The sequence below is a fragment of the Perca fluviatilis genome, chromosome 4, assembly GCF_010015445.1.
Source record: "Perca fluviatilis chromosome 4, GENO_Pfluv_1.0, whole genome shotgun sequence".
Taxonomy (NCBI): Eukaryota; Metazoa; Chordata; class Actinopteri; order Perciformes; family Percidae; genus Perca; species Perca fluviatilis.
Genome location: NC_053115.1, coordinates 35,692,008 through 35,702,191, shown reverse-complemented (window position 1 = coordinate 35,702,191; position 10,184 = coordinate 35,692,008). Strand labels below are relative to the sequence as shown.

The 10,184-nt window shown below is 38.2% G+C and overlaps 1 protein-coding gene across 1 annotated transcript; it reads left to right on the top strand.

Annotated features, from left to right (window-relative positions):
• The first annotated feature begins 2,298 nt into the window (after nt 1-2,298).
• LOC120557762 (acidic mammalian chitinase-like) lies at nt 2,299-8,192 on the top strand. The gene is made up of 12 exons (XM_039798360.1): nt 2,299-2,362; nt 2,606-2,666; nt 2,759-2,785; nt 2,931-3,135; nt 3,322-3,378; nt 3,591-3,756; nt 3,844-3,968; nt 4,073-4,196; nt 6,973-7,155; nt 7,239-7,355; nt 7,477-7,609; nt 7,804-8,192. The coding sequence occupies exons 2-12, from the start codon at nt 2,642-2,644 to the stop codon at nt 8,178-8,180; spliced, it is 1,539 nt and encodes a 512-aa protein (XP_039654294.1). The 5' UTR covers nt 2,299-2,362; nt 2,606-2,641; the 3' UTR covers nt 8,181-8,192.
• The last annotated feature ends 1,992 nt before the right edge of the window (nt 8,193-10,184 follow it).

Sequence of the window (10,184 nt, the reverse complement as noted above, 5' to 3'; positions counted from 1 at the left end):
TTTTTGCATCGTTTTTATTTGCATTGCGTTTATGTATTTGGTTGTGTTGTATGTATTTGCAGCGCGTTTGCTGAAGCTTCACGTGTTGTCAAATTAATGAAGTTGTTTTCTTAATTTGCTTGTGTTTTGTCTATTTGCATGTGTTTTCTGAAGATGCAGGGCGTTTGCCCCTGTCGGCCACCGTAGCAGTGTAGCTACCAGGACATTGGATCTTTATTTCTGAGTTGCATTCTTATTAATGGGTAAATTAGGGACAAATAACAGAACTGTATCATAAACTAAAGTGCGATCCATCATTATATCCCACTGTCTAATGAGAAGGTAATTTGTAACACATTACAACGAAAATGGCAAATTAATGCACATATTTTCATATTAGTACATGTGGTATTTTAACAAACAAACATATTGACTGATTGTGTATTGCAGTTTTCTTGTGTCTGGTCTTTACAGCGGGACCCTTTCCACCTCGTTGTTTGCCTGTGGAGAGAGCACAGAGCATAGGTTGGCTCAAGCTGTTTACATGCAGATTGGAAGTGTTACATGCGGTACAGCATAGTTATGAATATTTTATGGTTTTGAAATAAAACACAAAAATACAAATACATCTGTACAATATCTGTGAGTTGTCACAGCATTAAGATATATGGAATTACATGTGGTTTACAATTAGCATAATGTAGGAAAATGCTGTCTAATTAGGGTGCTAATAGTGTTTGTTTACTGGCTACTAGTTTTGGTCTAATTTAATACAGAGTATGTTTTATTACGTCTTATTTGGGTCTAATACAGCATTATATGCAGTTTCTCATTCCAGCATAATTTAGGAATACTGTATATTGTCTAATTAGGGTATAACTGTATTTGTTTATTGTTAAATAAAGACTATATTATTAGATTGGTCTTATTTAAATAAATCATTTTTTTAAAATAAAAAAGGTACTCTTATTACGCCTTACTAGTGTACCATGAAATAAAGTGCGACCAATCAAATTACTATTCAAAAAGAGGCGCTAATAGTGATAATATGCCATAACAGTTGCCTCAGCTTAAAGTGATGGTTCGGAGTAATTTCACCCTAGGGTCCTTTGCACCTAGACCTCGAGCCAAACAACCCCCCAGAAGCTTTTTTCACCTGGGTCGAACATTGGGAGAGTTAACGTTGTCAGCTGAATAGCTTAGTGCAGGCGCTAATGGATCCAAGAGTGTATCTTGTACATTACCCCACTAATAATGCCCGAAATGATACCAAACTTCTACACTAGTATATCACTCTCACTGATGTTTCCAGGAGCAGCTGTTTTTCATTGCCACCTCTAAGTGGCTAAACATTCCATTAATGGCTCTACAGCTTTTAAAATTATTTCCTTTTTGTTGATTATTTTTTACATACTGTACTGAAAACCTCACAGCTTTTACATACACAACTGAAACATTCTCACACAAACAACTGAAAATGTATGCTCACTTACACAATTGAAAAGCTGTTACACATACAAGTGAAATGTTGTTTTTTGTGGGGTAGACTTCAATGGCCTCTGAAACAACCTTAACCTCAACCTTAAGAATCTGTGCAGCGACTGCCAAACGAATGCACACTTTTTTTAAACAAACTTCTATTTCAACTGAAATCCTCACACAGCATACTGAAATCCTCTCATACAACATACTAAAATGCTTTCATACAAAAAAGCATTTCATAAGAAGGCCTATGTGTAAGAGAGCCTAAAATGTTCAGTTGTTTGTAGGAGTGTTTCAGTTGTGTATGTAAAAGCATTTTACTTGTAGGTGTGTAATGTTTTCAGTGTAGTATGTGAATAAATTCGGTTTTATATGTGTACGAGAGGAAAAATACATGGAAATACCTGGTAACTCAGAATAATGTCCCTAAAGGCCCCCCATATGTTATATATTCTGCAGTTGCAGTCTTTGCTAATAAACAACTTCACTGTTCATGACCAGCATTGAAAAGCAGACATGACTTACTCCTGGATCATTTGAAACAAGTCAATGTGAGGCGACGATGTCCTTGGACAGCTAAAGGACATAGTTGAGCTGTGTTCCCCTGGTAACAAACAATTGCACCTGCTGACATTACTAAAAGGACACAAGCTTTCATGTCATGACCTAATTTGAGTCATATCTTGTACAGAAATGCTGCTTTTGTACACTGTCTCCATGCCATATACTAAAACTTATCACCATATACCAGTTACTTATCTTATCCCTTTTGTACCTACAGTATAGACGTATTGCTCAACTCCCTTTCATGGTATATGAGGACTGATATACTCCACAGTGGTGTAAGCTATAAAAGAAGATCCAACACTCATACACTTTGGTTCCTCCTGAAGATCCCAAGGTAAGCTTACACTTGGTCAATCAAAGGGTAACTAACTTTGATTGATATTTGTTTATTCAAAAAATACACAAAAAGTTCTAAAGATTCAAGAGAAACTATGATGGTTCACATGCTTTTAGTTCATACTAGTTAAAGTCAAGTTGTACATAAGAATCATCTTAATAATTCCAGAATATGCAATCATATTCATTTTGTTTGTCTTTGTTTTGTCCTTGACAAATCTGTTCACTGTATTTATTCTAGAAAAAAGAAGTTAAAGTGGTGAGCTTTCAAATCAAGATGACCAAGTTTACTCTTCTAGCAGGTAAACAGCTATCAGGCCTCCATGCCTTTATCACCACAATGCCTTATATTATATATGTATGCAATCATTCTCTTATGTGTACCTCTCTTTAGGCTTGTGCCTGGTGATGTGCCAGCTGAGTAAGTTACCCTTCAGTAAAAACAATGACATGCTCATACAACAACACTTTATATTGGCACTGAGTCAGCAATATGTCTTAAAGTGTCTGAAAATGACATGCTTATGTGCAATGCTGACCAAAGATTTGCATTCACTGATCTCCAGCAACTGCTTCCAAGATGGCGTGCTATTTCACCAACTGGTCCCAGTACAGACCTGGGGCTGGGAAATACATGCCCCAGAATGTGGATCCCTTCCTGTGCACCCATCTGATTTATGCTTTCTCCATCATTAACAACAAAAACGAGTTGGTTACATATGAATGGAATGACGAGACTCTGTACATGACCTTTAATGGCCTGAAGAGCAAGTAAGTACTGTCTTTCCACTGTCTTGTGAAATATTACCTCAGCTTGCGCTTTAATCTGTGTGTGGATGACCAAAATTCAAACGTGAATTTTGAAAATCACAGTTTAGCAGGAACTTTGTCAACTCAAATATTCTGCATTAAACAAATCATATTTCATATCATATTATACCACATGTATTTTTAAAGGAACCCCAGTATGAAGACCTTACTGGCTGTTGGTGGATGGAACTTTGGCTCAACCCAGTGAGTGTTTCTTCTTTTTTTTTTATCAAAGTTGTCGATCAAAACCATCTCAAAAGTTGAACATGGAATGAAAACTTAGTTTACATCAGACAATGAAGATATGGCATGAATTTAGACAAAAATAGTAGATATGTCAAACTCATGATCAATAGTTCTGATGCCTTTTAGGATAATGTTGCTAAGTCCTATTTACATTGAACAAATTTCCTCAGGTTCTCCATCATGGTGTCCACTCCTTCCAACCGTCAGAAGTTCATCCAGTCTTCTATCAAATTCCTAAGGACTCATGGATTTGATGGTCTGGATCTGGACTGGGAGTACCCTGGATCTCGTGGAAGTCCCCCAGTGGACAAACAGCGGTTCAGTCTGCTCTGCAAGGTGGGTCATGAACTCTTGAGCCATTGGGAACAAAATTGCATTGATGACACTATATTTTTGAAAGTCTCATATTGTCTTTATTTGCAGGAACTTGTTGAAGCCTATGCAGCTGAAGCCAAGGCCACTGGCAATCCTCAGCTCATGCTGACTGCAGCAGTGTCTGCTGGAAAAGGAACAATTGATGCTGGATATGAGATTTCTGAGATTGCCAAGTACTGCAGATTGTTTTGGAATACTGTTATTTTAAATCAATAATTGTTTTTGATAAAGAAGGGCTCAGTAGCTCATGCTAATCAGTATTTCATATGCATTTCAGGCACCTGGACTTTATCAATGTGATGACCTATGACTTCCATGGAGCTTGGGAGAGATCGACTGGACACAACAGCCCACTGTACCGCGGCTCACATGACAGTGGTGACCTCATCTACTTCAACACTGTAAGAGTTGTAGTGGTGCTCTTTGGAGCCACAAACATTCTAAAATTCTTATGGCATGAATGATGCAGGAATACATAAATCACGTTGGTCCAATACCCTTTATTTAACCAATTTCACACTTTAGCTACACTGTAAAAAAGTACAGACCCATTTAGTTATGTCAACTTATTTCTTTGTTTTAACTGAACGAGCTTATACAAGTTGTGGATTTTGAACTCAACTTTATGAGTTTTTGAAAGTTAAACTTGCATTTATTCATTGTGTCGACTATTTGAATTTTTTGTCAGATATGTATGTGTTGATTGAACTTGGGTATGTAAGTTAAGTTATCAGTTGAAAAAAAAGCGTTGCCTTTCGAGTTTAAAATAACCTGTCTTCTTCCACGGCATAGTTAAAGCATGGACACAATAAATTAATTATACACCGCCGATAAGTGATGTAGCCTATTTAAATTTCTACTAAAATATTTGGCAAACAAGAAAGCACTAGTGCCATCGGCGGAGGGAGTACCTGTCAACAACTTGTGAATTTCACTCTTCTCAAATTGAAATGGAAAGTTCTTTTCAAAAGTCAAACGTTTAGCTCCGCCCACATTTAGCCCAACCCCGATCTGTGTACTGCAGTCAGGTGCTATTGGTTCACTGGCTGTTCAATTCGAATGATGCAAGGCGGTAAATAGAGTTGTGTTAAAATTTGCTGAAAAGTTTGCAGTTTGTTCGAAATACAAATGTAACTTTATGAATTCCGTTTATGAAACGTGTCTGCTTAGAATGTAGTGTTTTGTTGTCTGGTAATTGTCATTGTTGTGCTGGTTTACATCAGCACAACAATGTAACCATGAGTTAAGTGACTGTTACATTTGATAAGAAGAGCTGGAGTATTGCATTATTAGACTTTGAGCAGTAACAGGCTTCCTTCAGCCATTAATCTGCGGCATGTCACTTCACTAGCAACCTTTTTAAGTGAAGTGATGCAAGGTCAGCGGCTTTAGAGGGGCCCCTATTTCGCATGTGGACCTGGGCGGCTTCACCCAGCCACCCCTGCTATCTCTAATATAAATGTGGTTATGTTGTTTTAACTTGAAACTGTGAGTTGTAATAAAGCAGAAAAGCATGTCTGTTATACTAGGCAAGGAAGGTTTCTTGCATTATTAAAGAAAATAAATTATTTGTTTTAACTTAAAGTATGAAGTTAAATCAAGTAATAAAAAGTTAAATCAACTAAAAGAACAACTTTAACAAAACTAGAACACTGTAGTTACATCAACCTCATTAAATTTAATTTCTAAGTTGAAATAAGTTGAGTGAACTTCGATTTTCAAGGCAGCAAGGGAACTTGCATTTCCAAGTTAAACTAAACTATTTATTACAGTGTATTTATGGAGAGAACGACTCAGCTAAAACTAGAACTGAGACTTTGTCAAGACTGAGATAATAACCCAGATTATGTCATAGTTATGTCATCAGGGTATTTTAGCTTTGTCGTTACAAAAGACTTGTAGAGTTTGAAAAATCTGGTAACCGGGCACAATTTGGGAAAAGTAGGGTCGAGACATTTTTTAGGCTTGACACTTAAAAGGGACCAGAAGTCAGGATATCTAGGCCTCTGCTGTTCTCATTTAACCTTTATTTACACTAGAGAGATCATTAAGGGGTGGCCTTCATTTACATGACATCAAGTAAATTACAAAGATAAAAAAACAAGAAGAAACACAGAGTAGAAACAACACCATCATAAAAAGAATAGAAATCTACAAAACATTCTGAACTGTACAAATATTTTATAAATAAAGTGGGATAATTAGGATGTAAAAGAAAATAAAATGATGTAAAGCAATACAAGTAGAAGTTTGGAGGTTTAAAATCAGATCTCTAAATTGTCCAAAACGTACAAGTGAATTGATTTTAAGGATTGTGAGAAGTTTTCAACTGCTAGATAAACAGAATCCGCAACATAATACAGCACTGTTTCATTTGTGTACAGGTGGGCATGACTGTTTGTCAAAGATTAAATAATATTGTTGCTATAGATAGTGAAAAGGACTGGACCTAAAATTTAACCCTGTGGAACACCTTTTGTTACTGATAACAATTCAGAATTGTAGCTTCCCAATTTAAAAGACTGTTGTCTCTTTGATATGTAGTTCCTGAACCAATTACATGCATTCATATCAAATACAATATAATGTAGCCTCTGCAAAAGCAGGCAAACAGCACTTATAGTACTGTGCCCTGCTCTAAAACTTACTCAAAATGGACTCAAAATTTAATGAATAGACAGTACCACCTTCAATTGATCATTTGTCAGAGATTCCAGGACCTTTGACAAGCAAGGCAGTTTGGATATTTGTCTAAAGTTGTTAAAATTCTTCTTTTCACCTCCCTTATGTAGGAGTATAACATGAGCCATTTTCCAAACTACACCAGAGAAAATTGAAAGATTGAAAATATTAGATATTGCTGAGACAATATTGGCTGAGAGTCTAAGAAAAAAAGAGATCCAAATGGTCTTCTCCAGTACAATTCCTGGGATCGATGATAAGGATAGCATCTTTAACTACATTTGAGGAGACAGGATCTAGGGTTGAGAGAAACAGATAATACATGCTGCTTCATCTCTCACATGCCCCCCAACTTTATGGAAGTACAATAACAAATACTTACTGTAGAATATCATTTTTATTCTTGACAAGCACTGTCAGTTGCTACTGTGTCCATAAAGAAATCCAGGCCTTGCGTCTGTGTCAACCATCCCTTCTATTCCATTTCTATTTCAGGACTATGCCATGAAATACTGGAGAGACCAAGGCACCCCAGTGGAGAAGCTGATGATGGGATTTGCTGCTTATGGTCGTACCTTCCGTCTGACATCATCAAACAGTGGCGTTGGAGCCCCAGCTAGTGGTGCTGCATCAGCCGGACCATTCACACGTGAAGCTGGATTCTGGTCCTACTATGAGGTAAAGTCGGAATAAAATGAAATGCATAATAACACAAGTAGAATGGATGGACCAATCTATTATCATTTAATGTGGTATTTCAGGTCTGCACCCTTCTAAAGGGCACCACCATTCAGTGGATTGACGACCAGAAAGTTCCCTATGCCGTCAAGAACAACGAGTGGGTGGGATTCGACACCAGGGAGAGCTATGAGATTAAGGTAGGTAGCACATCAATACACAGGGGTTACAGATTTCGGGTTGGTCTGCTGGGTGGAATTCAAGAGATAGATGAATAATTCCTTAATTTTTGGTTGACTCGTCTTGTTGTTCAATTCACAGGTCCAGTACATGAGGGACATGAAGTATGGCGGTGCCTTTGTATGGGCCTTGGATCTGGATGACTTTAAAGGAGAGTTCTGTGGACAGGGAAGCCATCCTCTGCTGTCCCATCTGCGCAAACTCATCGATGTTGGTAAGTCTTCCGTCTCTTTTTTTATGAGCAAATATGTTTGAGATAAGAAAGAAAAGTTAAGTTATTCCACGAGAGTTAAGTTCTTGTAATGTTTTTGGAAAACAAAGTTGTTCCTTTTAGTTTATACAAGCCATATTTTTACAAAATTGACCTTTTTGTATAATGTAGTCTTACTTTTCTTTCACGTCTCACAGATATGCCTCCCCTTCCATCAACCACAACCAAGAAACCTGCTGTTCCTACCACAGCATCACCGACTAGCACAACCAAGAAACCTGCTGTTACTACCACAGCATCACCGACTAGCACAACCAAGAAACCTGCTGTTACTACCACAGCACCAACCACAAGAACAACCTCCAAACCCAGTAGTACTACCAATGCTCCATCTACCAAGACCACCATCCCTATCCCGGGACGTGGCTTCTGCAAAGACAAGCCCGACGGCACGTACCCCAACCCTGATGACAACAGAAGCTTCTACGTGTGTGCATTCGGCCGAACCTATCTGAGGCAGTGTGGAGTCGGGACTGTCTATGACGACAGTTGCAAGTGCTGTGTGTGGGCTTAATTCTTAAATAGTGGAGGACTGAGTGACATCGTAGAACTGACTCTAATCTCAGGGAAAACATTTGTTTTTATCCTTTTTGAAAATAAAAAGCTGTCATATAGTCATGTTTAGAAAACAGCTTGTTGAAGTGTAAGGAAGTGGGAAAAAAGAAGAGAAATTTTTAATGTGTATGTTCCATCAGAATAACAGTATTATGTCAGACCAAAAATTTGTTTGACAAATAATGAAAAACAAAAGCTACATTCTGACCTCACCCTACATATTTATGTATGTTGTATGAGGAGAATCCTATCAATAATAATGTTGAAGGTAACTCAGATAAAAACTCAAAATGCAGTTAGGGGGGTTCATATTAATAATAAAGAGTTAGACACCCTCTCCTGGTCTGATTCTTCTGTTTTCATGAACAATTCCTACATACAGTTTTGAAGTATTTGCATGTATTCCATGTATTTATAACTGTATACACCACAATGACTGCTGCTGTATAAGAGCTTGACAATCCTCGTAGGGAGGAGGTTAGGGTGGATGGGTTGGGCATAAACCACAGGGCTTCAAGACAGGGAGTGGAGTTTGTGTACCAGGGAAACACAAGACTTTCACCCAGGAAACGTGTGTTGTGTCCTGTGAGTGTTTGAATCTAAACCACAATCTTTTTATAAGTATATATTAGTCATTTTCATGCCTTAAATCAACTGCCGTCGCCACATGACGTTCATATTTATCAGCGAAACTCAACTGCAACGGACGCTATAGGACCGTCACCTCGAGGTGCCCTGTACCCTGCTCAAAGACACTTTGTTGGCTAAATTCAACTGCCACAGCCTCTGAAACGACTGTAACCTCACAGTGACCGGTACCAGGCTGACAGTAACTTTTCTAAGTTTAGCAACAACTGCAAAGACCGCTTATGTCATCACCTTACCAGCTGGCGGTTGCCTAATTTCGTAGCATATCATATAAATTGTTGTGTATACATTTTCATACAATATCATACAAACCAGTTCACGAGAATGTGTTGCCTGGTTTGCAAATTTAACCACTTCAATAATGTTTGGAGCATTTGGTAAAAACGTTGAGGTAGTCTGACCTTGGGAATAAAATGTTTACTCCCCACCAATGAAGCCTGTGCAGTTGTGTCCTCTCTCTTACATGGTGTGATGAATAAGGTACAATCCGGGACGTTTTTGTCCCAACCAGCTGTTTATTTTGGTAGGAATGCTATTAGGTACCCCACAGTCAACTTCGTGGAGACAAAATTCACACATAATGCAGTGAGCTCAACAAATGACACTACAACCAATCATCAACCAATATCATCACAAAAGCACTGTTCAAACTTCTGAATTTCTTTTTTTTTTACAAAAAAAAAAACAAGGTTACTAAAGTAATTTATAAGAGCTTATTACAGATCACCCTAACACAATGACAGAATACAGCAGACATAGTTTGTAGTGCACCCCTCATCAGTGTCTGGCAGTAGATTGATACTTCAGGGCCTGGTAAAGTTCATCTCCTGGGCTGGAATTAGCTTTAAACTGACTAAATCCAGGTCCATGGTCCTGAAGAGAGGAAAGGTGGTGTACAAGTTCCATTTCTTTGTGGATGGGGCTGCAATACCATCTATTGCTGAGAAGCCAGTCACCAGCCATATTTCCAATATCGGAATGAAATTATGAGAGCCTTGCTAGAGTTGGGGAATGGCGAACAGTTAGCAGTAAACTTAATTAACCGGACCCAGGGTGAGTCCGATGAGAACTGCTGTCTTTGCCCAATCAGCTCTGAGATAGTGTCGCATTGCACAGCACTGTGGAGAAAGCTCTGAGATTTGGTTATGTTCTGCCTCTGTTTAGAAGTGGTGAATTTACAGCTCACAGCAACTTTGGCTTTTGTTTGATATTTAGTGTTGGCAAATGGCGAAATGCTCTAAGTAAATATAAGCTGGGCTTTTATTGTGAACAGTTGCGATGTTCCTTTCAGTTATCTGCTCATGTTCCAAGAAAG